General features: G+C 32.4%; 2 protein-coding genes across 2 annotated transcripts; both read left to right on the top strand.

Annotated features, from left to right (window-relative positions):
• The first annotated feature begins 1,938 nt into the window (after positions 1–1,938).
• On the top strand, positions 1,939–2,874 carry LOC103261864 (olfactory receptor 12-like). Its single transcript, XM_008059456.1, has one exon. The coding sequence runs from the start codon at positions 1,939–1,941 to the stop codon at positions 2,872–2,874; it is 936 nt and encodes a 311-aa protein (XP_008057647.1).
• A 15,443-nt stretch (positions 2,875–18,317) lies between these two features.
• LOC103261869 (olfactory receptor 12-like) lies at positions 18,318–19,265 on the top strand. Its single transcript, XM_008059464.1, has one exon. It carries the CDS (start codon positions 18,318–18,320, stop codon positions 19,263–19,265), a length of 948 nt encoding a protein of 315 aa, XP_008057655.1.
• Positions 19,266–19,702: the final 437 nt, after the last annotated feature.

Here is a 19,702-nt window from a genome sequence, read left to right as displayed (position 1 = left end):
TGATCATGGCCACTGTAGCCTCAACCTGTTGGGTTCAGGTGATCCTTCCTTCTCAGCCTTCCAAGTAGCTGGAACTACAGGCACATGACACCATACCTGGCTAATTTTTTTGATTTATTGTAGAGATGAAGCCTCACCAAGTTGCCCAGGCTAGTCTCGAACACCTGGGCCCAGGCAATCTTCTCACCTTGGCCTCCAAATGTGCCAGGATTATAGGTGTGAGCCACCACGCTCAGCCAGTAACTATTCTTGAGAATAACTCATAGTTAATTTGTTTATCCTCCACACTCCATTTTTTTTTTTTTACATAACTTTAGTTATATTTCTTTCTCTTTTTTGGGGGGCAATATATCATTGAAATCAGAAACTTCCTTATATATAATATGAAGTACAGAAAATATGCAAATTTGTAGTTAATAGACCTTGCCAGAGGTTATTTTGACCATTCCTTTGCCTTCTAAAACCAATCAGTCAAAATTTCTGGCTTACTTTTTTTTCAGGAAAGTAGAATATTGTACATAAACTAAGTTCATTTTAATATACTTCCATAAGTGTAATCTGCACTTAAAGAATGTCAAGATTAGTGAAGTCACATAAATTACAATAATAAAATTAGAGACATCATGTAAGTATAAGCTGTAATTTTATAATTTTCATTATTAATTATAAGTACAAAATTTATATAGAAATGTATGCACATAATTTAAGATTGATATAGTTATACAATTACAAAAGACATTTCCGTAGTGTGTAAATTGTTGAATTCATTGTCAATTTTCTTTTTCATTTTATGATAGATTATTAAATAGTAAACAAGTGTGCTGCTCAATCTCATGGCTCTAAATAAGCCTTTTAAATTTAGTTTTTATTCTTTCTTAGTTTCTGCATTTTTAAAATTAGAACAAAAACTTATTCCTTTCATTATGTCTCTACTGAATTTTATTTCAGAACATTTTCTAGTTATAATAACATAACTTAAACACATATATTGCAATTGTGTTTAAATACATGATTCTTTTGGGTTTTTTTTCATTTGTAGTGATCTTTAAATTGTCTTGTGTGCCCTCTGCCCTCCATTTACACAGATCTTTGCATTTGTAATTAGGTTTATTTTTAAAAAGAAAGAAATGTCTCTTCCCAGAACCTTAGCATTCTCCACTTGTGTTTCCAAGTTCAAAATCCAAAGGGAACAAAAAAGCAAAAGAAACAAGGAAAAAAGATTGGACAGAAGGTAGGATGGAAGAGAAACAAGTTAGATTTCTTTGTGGTTGGAAATACATGCAAAAAATACTGTTATTTTCAGCAGATGAACTATATCACTAATAGGGCAAAAGTAATGAAAGAAATAATAATATGAGGTTAATATGCAAAAGGATAAAGCTTTTGTCAAGATCAGACTTCCTTGTAATATAAAAAAGATAAATACAATGTTATATATTATTTTGTAACAAAGAAACTAAATAACCACTAAAAAAATTAAGTGCAACTATTAGTTGAACTTAATTTTCATTCCAAATAAAAATCCAAAGCAGATTATGATGTCTGTGAAAAAAAACTTTACTAAGAAAGGCAACTCTCAGTGGTAGTAAATTGATAATTAAATCAAGAAAAAACAAACAAAAAACCCCCTCTTGTTTCCAGACATTTTTCCATAATTTCCATGTCCCCAAAGCACACTTTGAGGGAAAATCTGCATATTTGCAAATAAGTATATTTGAAAAGGCTTACCAATCAGATTGAGCTCTTTACTAGGAAAATTTTTAAAGACTAGTAATTCATTACTTATGTTCATTGGTGTTTTATAAAATATTGGGAACATTATGATTAAATCGTTTTTTTCTTCCATGTGGGTTCACCAGTTATTTTTCTAAAACAAGCATTCTGACCACTCATTTCTTTCATTTTCACCATCCTTCTAGTTCCACCTAGATCTCAGCTATGAAGAGTGAGATGAATAGAAATTACTCAGAGATGACTGAGTTTGTTCTCTTGGGATTCAGCAACTCCCCAGAGCTGCAGATCCTCTTATTCTTAGTGTTACTGATGATATACATGGTCACTCTGGTGGGAAATGTCAGCATGGACATTGTCATTAAGGTGGATTCCAGACTTCACACACCTATGTATTTCTTCCTAAGAAATTTATCCTATTTAGATCTCTGCTATTCCACCGTCATTGCTCCCAAAACTTTAGCCAACCTCCTGACTGATGAAAAGAAAATTTCACACTATGGCTGTGCAGCCCAATTTTTCTTCTTTGCCCTGTTTGTCACAGCTGAATGCTTTCTTCTGGCTGTCATGGCATTTGATCGCTTCTCGGCCATTTGCTTCCCTCTCCTTTACCCTGCACACATGTCCCAGAAAGTCTGTGTTCAGTTGGTAACTGGATCCTATACCTGTGGATGCATCAACTCCATGGTACAAACGGGTTTCACCTTTAGTTTGCGTTTCTGTGGAGAAAACAGACTGGACCACTTCTTCTGTGATGTCTCAGCCCTGATCAAGATCTCTTGTGTTGACACTTTTGTGAATGAAACTGTACTGTTTGTTCTCTCTGCTCTCGTCATCATCACCACCACAACTGTCATTCTAGTTTCCTATGCTTATATTCTCTCTACTGTCCTGAAGATCCCCTCCACCCATGGCAGGAGTAAGACCTTCTCCACCTGTGGCTCCCATATAGCGGTGGTGAGTTTATTTTACGGAACAGTGTTCTTCATGTATGCCCAACCTGGGGCTATCTCCTCACCAGAGAAAAATAAGATTGTAGCTGTGTTCTACACACTCCTAATACCAATGCTAAACCCTCTAATATATAGTCTGAGAAACAGAGATGTGAAAGATGCTGTGAAAATAATATTATGTAGGAAATGATTCACTCAGTGAGATTTATAAAGCCATAACCTAGTGGACAAAGTGTGTTTTCTAAGCATTCTATTTATCCTTATTCTTGTAAAAGTATCATATCAAAGATATTTATATAATTGCATACAGCAATTATCCTCTTTCTAAGTTTTACAAAATATTATTTCTAATAATTTAGGTACACACAATTTAATTTGCTTTGAATACTATGTGAAAGCACATATGTTCTCAATTTGTGATATTTCAATTTGTAATACTATTTTCATTTTCATTTTACTTTAGGAAGTAAATATTAGGAGTTGTTACTATATGGTTATTAAAATAATCTCATACCTGTGTATATTATTCCTTATCTTTTTTCTTTTTTTAAAGGTAAATCCACTGCTTGGTGGTTAAACAAAGGGGCAAGGGTTACATAGGATACCAGGTATACATTCTGGGAAGTATTTTCTTGGAGTTACCATGCTTATAAAAAGAGGACTCTAAATATATAATTTAAGAAGCAATTCTATTAATTTATTTATTTTTAGAGACAGTCTCACTTGCCATCCAAGATCATAACTCACAGTAGCCTTGAAATCTGGCCTCAAGCAATCCTTCTGCTTTAGCCTTTCAGGTAACGGGGATTACAAGCATGCTTAAGAAGCAGTTCTTCACATAAAAGTTGTGGCAATAACATTCTACTAAATTTTATTTTCCTATTCTTCTCTTAATGTAGTTTTATGTCATATAAAAATAAAAGCTGACACAAAACTTTCAAATTTTCCAAACTGGTGTAGCTCCATCATTTTTCTTATTCAAATACATGCCAATGCATATTCCAAAGCTAGTGGAATATTCTGAAAATATAATTGAACAGCCTAAAATCAACCAGTACTGACAAGAGGTGTGTAGACATGGGATCAGTTCTGGAAAATACTAAATTAGATTTTTCTCCTATTATTATTTCTGTAAACATTATCCTGTGTTTCTGTTTTCTTTAAACATTTTAATTGAATTTTTGATATTTAGCAGTATAACATTTGGATATGACTTTATTCTTTGATCTTTTAAAGTTTATTGCCTATATTTATCATTCAAAATCAGATAAATATTTTTAAAAAGTTGATGTCTATGTGTCATGGTTCATTTTTAACAAAGTTAATATTTCATATCATTATATTAACAGTTAATATAAAAGTTTCCTTCTATAGCTTGTGAATTGAGATCAAACTTAAGCTTTTCTATTAATTAGCCAATTTTACTAACATCTTTAGAAAATATATAGACAAGAAATAAAAGTTTTTACCTTTTGCTTTTTCTTTTTATTTCTTTAAAGATATAGAAACACTCAGAATCTAGGAAGTTAACTGAACTAAAAGTTTTAAAAATGTATTCATACTTATACATGTTAAGTCAGGCCAGAAAGTTAGTTCTTTCATTCTCTTCCTCAAAAGATGGGTTTTATTCAACCTTATCCCATTATGCCAGTTTTTAAAAAACAATTGGTATTAATAATTTAATTTAGGCAAAAGGAGACGTCCTAGACTCTCAAGCCTTCCCTAAATGCTCTCTTTAGTTTAATTTGACACTTAATTCCAGCTAATTAGTACACAACAAATACACAACATTTTATCAATTAAAAAACATTGAGATGATATTGTTAATTCCTGAGGGAAATTTTGAAGATGAAAAAAAGAACTAAGCCGGGCTCGGTGGCTCAGCCTGTAATCCCGCGCCTTTGGGAGGCTGAGGTGAGTGGATTGCCTGAGCCCCGGGGTTCGAGACCTGCCTAGGCAGCGAGACCTTATCTCTACAATAAATAAAAAAATCAGCCTGGCGGTAGCGCATGCCTGTAATTCTGGCGGAAGGATCACCGGAGCCCAGCAAGTCAAGGCTGCGGTGGCCAGAAGCGGCCACTGCACTCCAGTCTGGGCGACAGAGTGAGACTCCAACTCAAAAAAAAAAAAAAAAAAGAACGAATTAAATGAATCAACTATACAGAACATTTCAAAATTTTTCTATTTGTAAATAAAATTGTGTTTGTCAAACAAATAAGTTAATAATACTTTGTTTCAATTTTTATTCCTTAGTCAAATCAGTTTCTCAGATAAATTCATGATAGGACAGGCAGACAAGCTAAAGCAGGGAAAGAAATTACCGGTTTTCCTAACAAATATTAATTAATAGGGCTTAAATTACATCAAAATTCCTAATAAATAATAATAATGATTTTGGATTATGAAGTTTATTGTTGTAAACTTATTGTACATTTTTATGCATAATAGGTTTTATTTCAAATTATTTGTATTTGTCTATCAATTTGCTTGTCTACATTTATGCTGACATCACATGCTTGTTGCATTATAAAATTTAGTATAATAAGCTAAATCTGTTTCAAAAAATTTGTAGCTAATATTACTCAATATTTTAGTGAACTTCAGAATTATTTAGCATTTAAAAAATTCCTAGCTGTATTTTAGTAGAACTGCACTTGATATGTAATTGATTAACTTACAAAACACAGTTGTGAAAACAAGGTCGAGTATTGCCTCTGCTATCAGACAGCCTAGGATTTTGGGAAGTCCTTGAATTGTTTTAAGGTTAAACAGGGACTATCAGTTTACTTAGCTTCATTCAATAGTTGTGAGGATTACACAAAATGCTATAAATCAAGCTTTCAGCACAAGAAAGTATTCAATTAATGGTAGCTTCTATTATTATTCTTTCCATTTTCATCATCATCTTTTTACATGTTTTACTGATATCATGGAATTTCTATATTTGAGAGCCACACTTTTTTTTAAAAGTAAACTTATTTCTTTTCATTCCATATATTGTTGCAACTGTGGCAAAAATCTTTATTAGCTGATCTATCTAATGAATAATTTTAGGACATAAAGAACTTTTAAAAATTACGATCTTTATGTTATATATGTTCAACTTACTAAACTTTCATTCCATTTATATTTTTATTTGTTTATTTATTTTTTATGGAGATAGGGTCTCATTCTGTCTCCCAGACTGGAATGCAGTGGTGCCACCACAGCTCACTGAAGTTTCAAACTCCTGGCCTTGAGAAATCCTCCTATCTCAACCTCCCCAGTAGCTGGGACTATAGGCTGGCTAATTTGTCATTTTTTTGCATTTTTTTTAGAGATAGGATCTCACTATGTTGCCCAGACTGATCTCAAACCCCTGTACTCAAGTGATTCTCCTGCCTCAGCCACCCAAAATGTTGGGATTAAAGGCATGAGCCACCAGTCTCAGCCTCATTTTTTTTTAGAGTTTTTCAATTAACTTCAGATTTAAGCCTGCTCAGTACAGAGCCAGTTTTTGAAGTTTTCATCAGTACTTTCTTAAAGAGTTGATATAAATTAAAAATACTTTCCATATGTGTCAGGTAGTGTGTAAAGTATACATGCATTTCTCTAATCCTCAGATCATAATTATGGTGAAGGCCACATTATATATATTAAACATGTAATTTAAATTAATATATTTTACAAGTTTAGTAATTGTGTCTTAGAAAATAAGCAATGTGCTTAATTTCACATTGTCAGTAACAATCATGTCTAGGGCTGAAATATAGAACTTTCTTACTCTAGCTTGGGTGTAGTAGCTCATGCCTGCAATCTTAGCATTTTGGGAAGCCGAGGTGGAATGATTGTTTGAGACTAGGAATTTGAGACTAGCCTGAGCAATATGGTAAGACCCTGACTCTACAAACAAAACAAAACAATCTGGGCTTGGTGGTGCACACCTGTAGTCCCACCTATTCAGGAGGCTGAGGTGAATGGATCGCCTGAGTTCAGGAGTTCAAAGCTGCATCGAGCTGTGATGGTGCCACTGCCATCCAGCCTGGGCATCAGAGTACAACTCTGACTCAAAACAAAAACAGAATACAGAATTTTATTATTCCAAAGACCGTAGAAGTAAAAATCATGTTGCAGTGGCTCATGAAAGTTTTATCTTTGTAAAGGTCTTTGTTACCTCAAATGTAATAATGCTTTTTATTAAAATCTTTATTTTTTTCATTAATTTTTTACTTTTTTGGTATATCACAAGCTGAATGTGCAAAAGTATTGTTTGTGGTTTTTTGACAATTTCTCTGTGATAATTTTTGCATTATATATACTATGCCATTTAGTTGTATATTTTATCAATATATGTCTATTTCCTTGTTATATTTATAAGTGTTTTATCCTGAATACTGTTTTATTTAATATCAATAAGGTATGGCCTATTTATAAAATTTCATATGGTATATCTCATTGAAACTTTGAGTTTAACGTTTTGGATAACATTTTATATCTGTTTTATCAAGACTCCCCCTCCAGCCCCTTACCCCACACACATCAGAGACACTTTATTCTTAAATAAGAGGTATGTATCTCATTTACACTAAGTGTAATTATCTATTACTTTTCTTCACTTTTGCCACTGTTAATATCTTTGTTCTTTCTGTGTTTCTTTTCTTTTCTTTCTTTTTTTGGTATCTTACTATTCAGAAAATAGTTTATTTGCTGCTTCTATTTTGGAGAGGGATAGATAAACCTACATTGCACAATATCACTTTTGTTTAAGTAAAGAGATTTGTTCTCCTTTTCTGTCTCTTTAATTGTCCCCATTTTAATGTAATTTTTGAAATGCTATTAAAAAGATAGAAAACTCTCACAGTGGGAGGGGACCCAAGGGGGTTGCCCACCTATGTGTATTTAGAACCATAGAAGACAGTATTATAATTTTTACTTCATCCATCAAACATAATTTAGAAAACTCAAGAGGAAAAAAGAACGTTTAAGTGTTTATTATGTTTACCTAGAATGTGGTATATCATTGATCATGTGTCTTATTATGCTTTGATTTTCAATTTTTTAATGTAACATTTTATAGCTGTGACTTTTTATAAACCAAGCTTCCCCTGCCTCGACATAAATGTAATTCTCTTAAAATGAGGGTAGCATATCTCATTTATATGCATTGTCATAATCTATTATTTTCTGTCTTTTGTCCTTTCTAATGTTTTCTTGTTCTTTTTGTATTCCTTTTTAATGTTGTACTGCTTGCTTTTTGTATGTTGTTATTGAAAAAAAATTTTTTAAAAAGGAAAAAAAATTATCCTGATGTTTTCATCGTTGAGAAGTATAAACCTATCTTACATTTGTGTCTATATTTAGCAAATAGATGTCACATTTTAATCTTTCAACCTTAAAGACTCAACAGATAATTATAATTTGTCTTTTATAAATAGTAGGTTTTGAACCCTGCAAAATTATTCAGGCTCTTCAGTTGTTCACAATATCACATTTTTTTGGAAAATATTATTGTATTATTTAACAGATAAGAAATATGAAATCAGTTTCATAGATACTTAAAAATATATACGCCATGTTCCTGTATATAGAAAATCCTTGAAAGTCAAATCACACTTTTTTCTTTTTTAAATTTAATTATTATTTTTATTTTAAAGATGTGGTGTACAATTCAGGGTTAGGTACATGAGTGGTGATTGTGCAGGTAAAGTTTTGGAACCCTTAAGGATGTTATGTGCCCTCCCCCCGTAGTGTCTTCCTACTGCCAATCCCTTTCTTATAGTATTGTTAAACGTTCAGTGAATACATGTAGTAATCAGACTCTGTTTCTGTGATTGATGACTGACTCTTACAGATGCCACATCTAGATCACATATTCCTCTATTAACTCACAACCTTTTTATTGTACTTTAAAATGTATCATATTTATTTATTTTTATTTCCTGCAATCGCACGTGAAAACCCCCTTAATGAAAACTGTTATTTTTCACTGCATGTTTTCACTCATAAGCGGGCCCTAAACATTGGGCATGCAAGCACAAAGGTGGGAACAACTGATGCAGGGCACTACTAGCAGTCGGAGGGAGGAGGGGTGATAAGGGGCATACAACCACCTATTGGGCACCATGTCCATTACCAGGGGAAAGAGGACTCACTAGAAGCTTAAACCTCACCTGCAGGCAATTTACTTATGTAGCAAATCCTCACATGTACCCCACAACTCTAAAATTAACATTAGAAGTAAAAAAAAGAAAGAAAACCTGTTATTTTTCACTCAGTTTTTCCAAGGGCTTATAGTCTTTTTCTGACTCATTTAAGAAATATTCTTCCCTTTAAACACATTAACATTAGCAAAAAAACCCAAAAAACAAACAAACAAAAAAAACTGTAAAATGTGACCAGATAAAAAATAAATGGAACTTTTAGAAATTAAGAAGCATAAAATTAAAAATATTAAAACTTAAAACTTAGCATTGAAAACTAGAATATGGATGAAGCATAACTAAATAAAGAATGACAATATTTACAAAAGCCAATCAAAAAGAGGAAAAAAGATAGATGACATTGGTGCTAATTTGAGAGTCTGCAATATATTCCAAGGAAGTGACAGAATTAAAGAGAGTATGGGTTGGTGAAGTGATCCCAAACAGAATATGCAATAAGAAAAGTGTACCCAAATTGCTGTGAAGTCCATAAGTTTGTCCAATTTAGAGTCTATAATGCTCAGTGGTCTATCACAGAAACAAAGAACTGAGTATCACATGTTTCTCACTCGTAAGTGGACCCTGAACATTTTTCATATTACTATAAGAAAGGGATTGGCAGTAGCCAGGAACTTCCAGGGAAGGCGTACAACATCAATAAGAGTACCTGATCTCAAACCAGGAGAAGTGAGGATCAAAGGGAGGCCCAAACTTTACCTGTACGATGGCCACTTGTATACCTAATCCTGAATTGTATCCCACATCTTTAAAATAAAATAAAGCAACTCCATATTGGAAAGGAAGAAGTAAAACAATATCTATTTATAAAAACAAACAAAAAAATGCATAATACCAAAGACAAAGAAAAGCAGCTAGAAGAAAGACAAAGATAAACATAAAAAAAGCAAAATTTACATTGATTGTTGAATTCCCAAGGACAACATGTGAGTCGGAAAACAGTGGTAGGATAACGTCAATATCCTGAGATAAATAACTGTGCTCCTAATTTTTATAATTGGTGGGGTGGGTAAGCTTTCAATGTTAGAAAAAAAAGATGATTTCAAATAAGTAAATAAATGCTGGGAAACTTTATGAGCAAGCATCATTTATCAATGGAGCTTCAAACATACGCATATCAAGAGGAAATGATTACCCTGAGAAGAAAATGTGAATGTAAGTGTACATATTCTGTTAAAAATTGTAATCATTTGTAATCATTACACAAATACGATGAATCAGAGTATTTCTCAATTTTAGAAGATAACAAACCATTTTTAATGAGGAAATTCAAAATTACGTTCCCGCCATCAGCATAAGACATGCCACATTGATTTACATCACTCTTTTAAAAAATTTTTCACCATCATGGTCATGTTGCTGGGTTATCTTGTTTTGGACTCATTTTGCATTTCCCTGATATTATCAAGCGCCTTTTCTGCATCTGCTGAGATGGTACGATAAGTTTTCTCTCTTTTCCTACCAATGTGGTGAATTTTATTAATTGATTTTCTAATGTTAAACCGTTGCATTTCTGAGATTATAATCAATTTTTTCATAATGCACTATGCTTTTTATATACTGATGTATACAATTTTCTAATGCTTTAAAATCTTGCTTTGACATAAAAAAGATTCAGAGTATGTATGTGTGTATGTGTTTTCTACAAGTAAAGTCTTGGATTGACTGGTGTGATCTGGGATGTGCTGAACTGCCTAGGATTTCTGGGGGATTGTGTCCTCAGAAGCAAACCTGGGACTGAATCCCAGTTTGCTGCCATCTGGTGGCTGTCATTCATTGTGATGATCTCTAGGATGAAGATTCTGAGTGTTGTGACAGAATGGAACTTCCAGGACAATGATAAGAATTCGAACTATTTCCTGATGACTTGGTTTCCATCCCGGGACATCATAGTGTCCTGGTTGGAAAAACTGGAATTGTGCGAACCTCTCTCTCCCTCCTTATTCCCAAGATAAAGTTGTCTGTGACTGACCCCTGACGAAATGATTTCTGTTAAGGAGACAAAGAATTACAGTTCCCGGTCTATAAATGATGGTCTCTCAAATCATATACTATATGGAATCAAAGAGATACTTGAAAATGAAATATAGAAAATGCTGAGAAGTAGATGAAGTGATCCTAAGAATCAAAGTACCATCCTGACAGAACTTGACTTTCAGCGAGTGAGACTAGTCTTCAAAAAAAGCAACAGAAATATACAACTCTATCCTTAATCATCTTCCAGTTGTTGCGGACAATCTTGTCAATGGTAGATAAGTTTTATTAGTAGAAAACTAAGGTTTAATTTCTACCAGTAACTCTTTCATATTCAATGAGAAACAATGGGTTTATGATATTAATATCTGTGAAAGTTCCTCATTATATTAATAATTTTAAAAGGCAATAGAAGGTCATAAAGGAAAATATCTGCTTTCCTGTTACTCAGGCAGACTAAAAAATAAAGCTGACTTGGAAAATAAAAGACATATGACTAGACTTCTGATTCTAGCCAAGATGAATAGAAATTATTATATCACATACATAATAATGAATATTATTATACCACACATACAATAAGATAATACTATCACACACACATAATAATATATATTATGGTTGGCGCTGGGGTGGCAGTAAGCCTGTGTGTACTCCAGCCTGGGCGAAGGAGTGAAACTCCAACTCAAAAAAAAAAAAAAAAGTAAAAGTATGATAAGAAAAGAGAATATTACATGGTTTTAAAATAACTTCCAACTGGGCTCAATGGCTCAGCCTGTAATCCCTCGCTTTGGGAGGCTGAGGTGAGTGAATTGCCTGAGCCCTTGGGTTCAGGACCCGCCTGGGCAACTTGAGAGATCTTATCTCTACAATAAATTAAAAAATTATCGGGTGTGGTAGTGCGCGCCTGTAGTTTCAGCTACTTGGAAGGCTGAGGTGGAAAGATCGCAGGAGCCCAGCAGGTCAAGGCTGCACTCTAGTCTGGGCCATGGAGTGAGACTCCAACTCAAAAAAAAATAAAAAACAAATAAATAAATAAATAAAACAAAATATCTTCCAACAAAATACTTATTGATTACTCTTAGTTAACCACTAAATAACATACTTCTAATTAAATATACAGAGGAGAAACCTAGCAGACCTCATCTGAACAAAATGATCAAAATTATCATTGCCAGTAAGAGGATAAATCACCATGGAATGTGGAATGCTTGCTGATATTATGCACTAATGAAAAAGAAGCATCACTTCTTTGGTATTCCTGCTCCAAAAGCAGAACCTGAATCTTGTTCAACAGAAACTATTAGGTAAATTCAAATGAATGGACCTTTCAAAATGTGAAAGATGTGAAAGAAAAGGAAAGACTGAGAAAGAGTTTTGTATTGAAGGGGATAAAGAACTATGACAATTTTAAATGTAATATGTGATACTGGATCAGATGCTGAACCAGAAAGAAAAGGGTATTTCTATTAAGAAAATTGTCAGGTCAATAGGTTAAATTTCATTTGGGAGGTCTATGAATTAGGTAGCAGCAATATGTCAATATCAGTTTCATTATTTTAAGGGTGCACTGTAGTTATGTAGGAGAGTGTCTTTATTATTAGGAAAAGCATCATGAAGTGTCATATCTAATGGTATTTATATGTATAAATTGTGTGTACATATTATATAGTTATAGGTATACATGTAAATATAGATACAGTACACATACTATGCTTGAGGTAGAGTAATTCTATCTTTATCAAGGGGGACAACAGAAAAATAAATCTCACAAATTAGTTTTACATAAAACAATGGTTCCAATTTTTAGTTTAAAAAATTCAAAATACTTTATCAGAATGCATTGAGATAACACACAAAAATGTAAACAGATCTGTCATATTAATTATACATATTTGAACATGAAATGATAAAATAGAAATTCATGTGATAAAAACAACGGCTTTGAGAAATATTTTTGTAATCCAGTTATGTTCCAAAATGATTAAAATGTATATCTACTAAAGAAAGAAACTATTTTAGAAAAATATATAAATCATAACAATTATTATTAAGGAAACTTCATCCATTTTACTCCCCCCAAAGATAAATAATTTGCCAGAAATGTGAAATTTGGGATTTAGGAGATAGTTTACTAATTTTTTTGGATTTCACTAATTTGGAAATATTAAAATATCATACCAAAATGTATAGTTGATGCTAAAAAGCTGGTTTTCATGACAAATATTTTCAAGACAACCTCACTAATTTGAGTAAGCCAATTTTTCATAATTTACTTCTTCACATATTTGTATCCTGTTGATTTTGTTTCTCTGGAGAACTCTAATATATTTTCGTTGCAAAAGAAAAAATATTTTATTATTTTTACAGGCAATAAATAGCAATGACCAACTTAAACTAAATACAGATAATGATCAATTATTTGATAATATAAATAAAAATTAAATAAAATTGTAAGAAAAACAAAAAATAGATTTAGGCAAAAGTAAAAAAATAGTGAAATTTAAGTACTTTCAATTGATTGCATTCAGAAAATCTCAACTATTGTGTACTTTTTTGAATTGAAGATAAACAAAAACTAATAAATTAAAAATATCTAATTAAATGTTATTGCAAAAATGATTTTGTGTCTTCTTGAATAACAAAATTGTTGAATGTATAAAAATATCAGAGTATTAGAGGAGTTAGAAAAATGTAAATGCTGATATTGGTTTAGCAGAAGCCTGGAGAGGATTCAGCTCAATAAAAAATTTTGTTGAAAAAAAAGTTTTTCAAACACCATGTCATGTAATGGTTTTTAATTTAATGGGACAACTTTTATAATGGTTTGCTTTAGTCTGGTCCTTTCACATACAACTGTGACTCAGAGAGCATTTAGTCATAGCATATCAATCTAAAGACTTCCCCAACAATTTATAAAAGTTAGTAGATTAGAAATCTATAGAATGATTATCAAAATGATTTGTGCTAAAAATATTATCACTCATTAAGCAATTTATGAGAACATAAAAGGGACTATTTTGCATTATTGATTGGTATATGTGTTTATATATTTCAATTACTGAACAAGTTAAGTATTTTGATTATTACTGAACAAGTTGTTAAGTATTTTGATTATTAACCACTAAAGCAATCAAACCATTAGTCAAAACTCTTTTTCTAATAAAAAATTGTCCAGATAGCATCTCCAGTCAGTTCTTGCAAACCTTTAATGAGTAGATAATTTCCATGTTATACAATCTCCTCTTCAGAATAAAAAAAGAGGAGAAAACTCTTCATCTTTTAATGATATAATACAAACTTGAGTGCCATGGTTAGTATGAGGAAAACAAACGTGTCTTGATGATGAACATATACACAATTCCAAATAAAGTTTAGAAAAACTTTGTGAAAATGTGTCTCAGGACAAGACAAATTCAACTACAATGTAATTGGTAAATATTTTCCATCTTCTGAATATCCCATTTCTGGAACAGGACGTGAGATCTTACGTGATTTATTTTCATTGAGGGAAAAAGAAAAAAGGAGGGGTGAGAAAACAAGTTACACATCTTTCCTTAATTTTTAATAGGTAAAGTCTGATTATATTTGAGTTCAGAGCTCTCAGATTCTTTTTCTGAATAGGTGTTGTCAATTATCTTTTCTGGACATTAAAGTTACACTGACAATGCTCAGGAGACTTCATTCTGTCAATCAAACTTTTGGGAAGAGCGATGCTTCCATGCCTCAAATAACAATTTACTGTCTTCAACCAATTAAAACAACTTTTGAATACCTTTGTTACTTACAGGAAAGAAATAAAACTTAAAACTTACATCTTTAGTAGGATATTGTGCTACAGGACTCTATAGATAATGGGACTTTTAAGTTCTAGACCTTTTAAAATTGTGTTGCTCCAAGGGATGACAACTTTCCTCTTTCATGTGCAGTTTCTTATCTTTGAGATAAGGTTCTTATCTTATCTCTCCACGTTATTCTGAGTATTCCTAATGTTGATATCATTGCGATGGCTGCAGTTTGAATTGCAGCTGATTTTTTTCATAGCTATGTAAGATATGATAATAACGTTAGTTGGCATATCTAGTGCTGTGTTTTACATTCACTATTTAAACTACACAACAACTATATGAGATAGGTACTATTGTTATCTATAGTTTACAGATGAGGTACATATGTGATTAGAAAGTGGAAAAAACAATGTAGATTGTAAAAAGTGTATGTGAAAATAAGAAATTTAAATATATTTGATACCTGGTGTTGGGGAGAGATTATAAGTGCTGGTAGAGTTGATTATATAAACATTCAATGACTAATAGATGTACATAAAAAGTCAAAATGAAAACAATTTGAGAAAATGGAGCAATTGTGAAAAATGGAGTCACTGTAAATCAGTATAGTAAGAAAGTTATAGAATTTTAAATTAGTTGGTACCTACTGCATTTCATAAAATACGTTTTTACAGTGTGCATGAAAAGTTTTAATTTAAATAATAATCTAATTATAATACCAATTATATATTAAGTATTATATTAGTTCACTTAATGATGTATATTAAAAGATGCTTTTCCAATTTGAATGGGAAAAATCACATATGCTCTTTGTTTTCCTTGTTCCATTATTTTTGACTTAGTAGGTGTATCAGTTGTCATTTTTTTATTCATAAGTATTTTAGGTCTGAAAGTGTTTTTAGAATTTATTGTAAATCATGAAATTTATTTATCATATAAATGCACAAAATGTTATTTGCAATTGTAGAGGTTTCATAAAATCTTAGAAGCTTCATCATATATTCCAGACCAAGACTCCATATTCTCTATAAAATATACCCTCTGTTTTTAATGTTATTTACTAATAGTTCTTGTAGAAACCAAAATAAAACTAGATGTATAAAGTGGAAATGTAAAAATACTAAAGGGATGTCTGGGAAGCAGTGCGTAGTGGAGGTTGCCTGGTTTATATAGGCAGCATTTAGTAGTCACCGTTAACTAGGTGTAAACAACTTGTCTTATTATCTGTTGGCATCAGAGAAACAAAAAATGGGTTAGGTTTATTACATATTTTTGTTGAATAAAGACAGAAATTCCTAAAAGTCATATTTGTAAATGCAATGAAACACGAGGAATACCCTTTCATAAGAATCTTTATAATTTGAGTTAACTTTGAGTGAGAAAATTGCTATTCTACCTGCAAGCAATAAAAAGACCCAATTCACCCATCCTCAAAGTTTTACAAACTTCTACAGGGACTGACTTTATTAGAGTCCATTGAGAATCTTAAAAAAATAAATGAACACATCTCCACATTCATCTCACTAATAGATATTTTTTCAGTATTTAGATTAATTAAAAATAAAGTGTGACTCAAGAATCCATATTTTAAAAAAGCAAAACAAACCTCCCAAGTGATTGTGAGGTATGGGAAAGTTTGTCAAATACTGACCTAATTGACCTCCAGGGTCATTGTTATTTTTGGAAAAGACCATGTCTTTATATATATATATATATTTTTTTTTTTTTCTAATTTTCTTTCTTGGTTTTAAGAATTATTATATGGCTAGGTCAAAGGACTCAGAACTTATGGAAGACAACATGTAGGAGAATTCTCAGTTCTGACTTTGTATAATATTGAGAGTAAGATTTTCTTGAAGTTCAAACTGAAGGACCAGTTTGACTCTCTTTTGATTCTAGTAAAGAAGAGGTATAAGAGTCAAATAAATAGGTCTTCTTGTTGAGTATACTCAGATACTTGAATAAATCTATATATGCTGTGGAGCATTTTAAAACTTAATTATACTTCCCTCAAAACTTCCTTTAAAAGAACAATACATTTTTAAAATCCTTCAGTGAGACTTGTTTTTTGGAATAGGCTGGATCTCAACAAAGGTACCTGGTTTTTCAAAATTGTAATTTTATCTGGAGACAGTTTTTTAAATTTAGCAAAATGTCTCTTACTTTCTGCTAATTTTCTCATATATGAATTATTTATTGAGCCCTTTCTATTTTTCAGTAGCTACATATTCATTTTATGTGTATATATTAATTTAATTCTTACAACAGCAGTCCTATTGAGCAGATGTCTAACCATATTTTGCTGATGAGCAGAGGCTTATGGAATTTAAACAATTTACTTAAGATTACTCAGCCAGTAAGTGACACAGCATGGATTAAAAGCCAATTTATGTGAACTAAAATACCATGCTTTTAACAAATAAAACATTTTGACTTCATAAAAATATCATAACAGAAGATAAATCAGTTTCACTTCTTCTGACTATATTGTACTTTTAATTTTATGAAAATGTCCAAGTAAAAATATGTACCACCAAATACGATATTAAGTTTTTTATGAAGGGAAGAAACTGTTTTTTGTTAGATCAGAAATTAAATATAGTATTATAACTTAAAATTTCCTTTTCCCACTTGAATTCAACCTTTCCAATATGTGGAAAATTGCTAACGTTTTATCTGTGTGCCTCTTTAGTGTTTGATATTAAGCATTAGTTATAAAAAAGCAGAACCTATTCAATACAGAATTTATCTTCTATTTATACATTAATGCCTTGTGTTTTATTAACAATCTATACAGGGAAAAACACTTCTTGTTGGGAAAGGTAATCTTATACTTCAATCACAATGCTTCTATATACTCAAAATAGTTCATATGTCTAAGGCAGTAAAAAGAAAAGGCATGCTGGAGTTTGGATGCCAAGAAGAGAAGCTATTAGCATTAGAGATTAGTAGTAAATAATTCAGAAGAGAGAGGCTTAACAGTGTGCGGTGAACGTAGGGGATAAGGGCTTCGTTTATCACTTTGGTGACTTTCTTCAAGACTGGTGCTTCATTCTACCTCATTAAACTGGAACTCATGGTTCCTCATTTTCTTTATATAGCAGAATGTTTCAAGAGAACCAAACTAACTGCATCTTGTGATGGGGGAAGGAATTGATCTATGTTTTCACCCACCTTTCCATTACCAAAGCACAAAGAAATCTATATGTTTGCTTGTTTATTTATTTATTTGACTAACATTTACTTTTTAAAGATATTGTTAGTACCTCCCATTTGGCAGAGGAGAGTTTTTGAGGCATTAAACGTGTAGGTAGTTATCTTAAATTCTTTTAGGCTGAAAGTGGTGAAATTTGAACTCAGCCAATTTGACTTCAAAACTCTTAACAAATGGCATAAAATGACTGGTAGCAGCATCACTGCCCGAAATATCCTTTGCCCATCCAATTTCTCACATCATACTGAAACTAAAATTACTAGAAAGCAATCTTATTTTGGTTGTATTTTGGATGCTTCCAAATGTAAAGCGATTCTTTCAGATGTAATGCCAAGAAAACCCCGATTTCTAGTAGCATTTTTTTTTTCTTTAAATTGGAAACTCCGGGCACCAAAAACTGACCAGACCTTTCCACAGGTTTCACGGTAATTGACTTTTTTTTCTCAGATAGGTCTTGGCTATGAAGATTGATCTGAGTAAGAATTACTCAGAGCTGACAGAGTTTATTCTGCTGGGATTCAGAACATCTCCTGAAGTACAGATCCTCTTATTCTTACTGTTCTTGTTTATCTACATGGTCATCGTGTTGGGAAATATCAGCATGCTAATTGTCATTAAAATAGACTCTAGGCTTCACACACCTATGTATTTCTTTCTCCAAAATTTGTCCTATTTGGATCTCTGCTACTCCACAGTCATTGCTCCCCAAACTCTGGCGATGTTCCTGTCCAAGGAAAAGAAAATGTCTTATCGTGGCTGTGCAACACAGTTCTTTTTCTTTGCTCTCTTTGTGGGAACTGAAGGTTTTCTTCTGGCCGTGATGGCCTATGATCGCTTCTCAGCCATTTGCTCGCCTCTCCTCTATCCTGTCCGTATGTCTCAGCAGGCTTGTCTTCGTTTGGTGATTGGCTCCTATAGCTGTGGATGCATCAACTCCATGGTACAAACGGGTTTCACCTTCAGTTTGCGTTTCTGTGGAGAGAACAGACTGGACCACTTCTTCTGTGATGTCCCAGCCCTGATCAAGATCTCGTGTGTCGACACCTTTGTGAATGAGATTGTACTCTTTGTTCTCTCGGCTCTCATCATCATCACCACCACAACTGTCATTCTGGTTTCCTATGCTCATATCCTCTTCACCGTCCTGAAGATCCCCTCGACCCATGGCAGGGGTAAGACTTTCTCCACTTGCAGCTCTCACATCACCGTGGTGAGTCTTTTCTATGGAACAGTGTTCTTCATGTATGCCCAACCCGGAGCCGTCTCCTCACCGGAGAAAAGCAAGGTCATAGCCGTATTCTATACTCTTATCATCCCTATGCTAAATCCTCTGATTTATAGTTTAAGAAATAGAGAGGTGAAAAATGCTTTGGAAAGGATATTGATGAGGCAAAGATCTTTTCATTGACCTCCAGCCATCTATAAAATCAAAGAATCAACTAAAACCAATGCTAATAGCTTGTTACAGAATAGTTAAATAGTCTCAAAAAGGTATCTAATGGTTTCCAGGTTAAAAATTATTTTCATTTTTTTAAATCATCAATAGATCCCCCTCAGTCCCTAATTATGCCTTGCAGAATAAGTGAATGGGAACTTTCAAAACCTGACTAATGTGTTATCATATAGTTCTTCTTAATAAAATTTTCAACAGAATATATAAATAAATAAAACTATTGAATAAAAATGAATTTACATATCAATACTGATTTTTCATACTTCTACATAATTATAGGTGATATCTAGGTATTATATAGGTTTGTTACTATTGTTTCACTTGGCTTACTTGTATTCAAAATTGCAACTAAAATACAAGACTACAAAATTAATGCCTAATGCATTCAACTT

This window comes from Carlito syrichta, unplaced genomic scaffold, assembly GCF_000164805.1.
Source record: "Carlito syrichta isolate Samal-C Ts95f unplaced genomic scaffold, Tarsius_syrichta-2.0.1 Scaffold304099, whole genome shotgun sequence".
Lineage (NCBI taxonomy): Eukaryota > Metazoa > Chordata > Mammalia > Primates > Tarsiidae > Carlito > Carlito syrichta.
This window is presented reverse-complemented; position numbering and strand designations above follow the sequence as displayed.

What these genes read in the sequence shown, in the direction of transcription:
- LOC103261864 (XM_008059456.1), top strand. Translation starts at nt 1,939, where the DNA reads ATGAAGAGTGAGATGAATAGAAATTACTCAGAGATGACTGAGTTTGTT.
- LOC103261869 (XM_008059464.1), top strand. Translation starts at nt 18,318, where the DNA reads ATGAAGATTGATCTGAGTAAGAATTACTCAGAGCTGACAGAGTTTATT.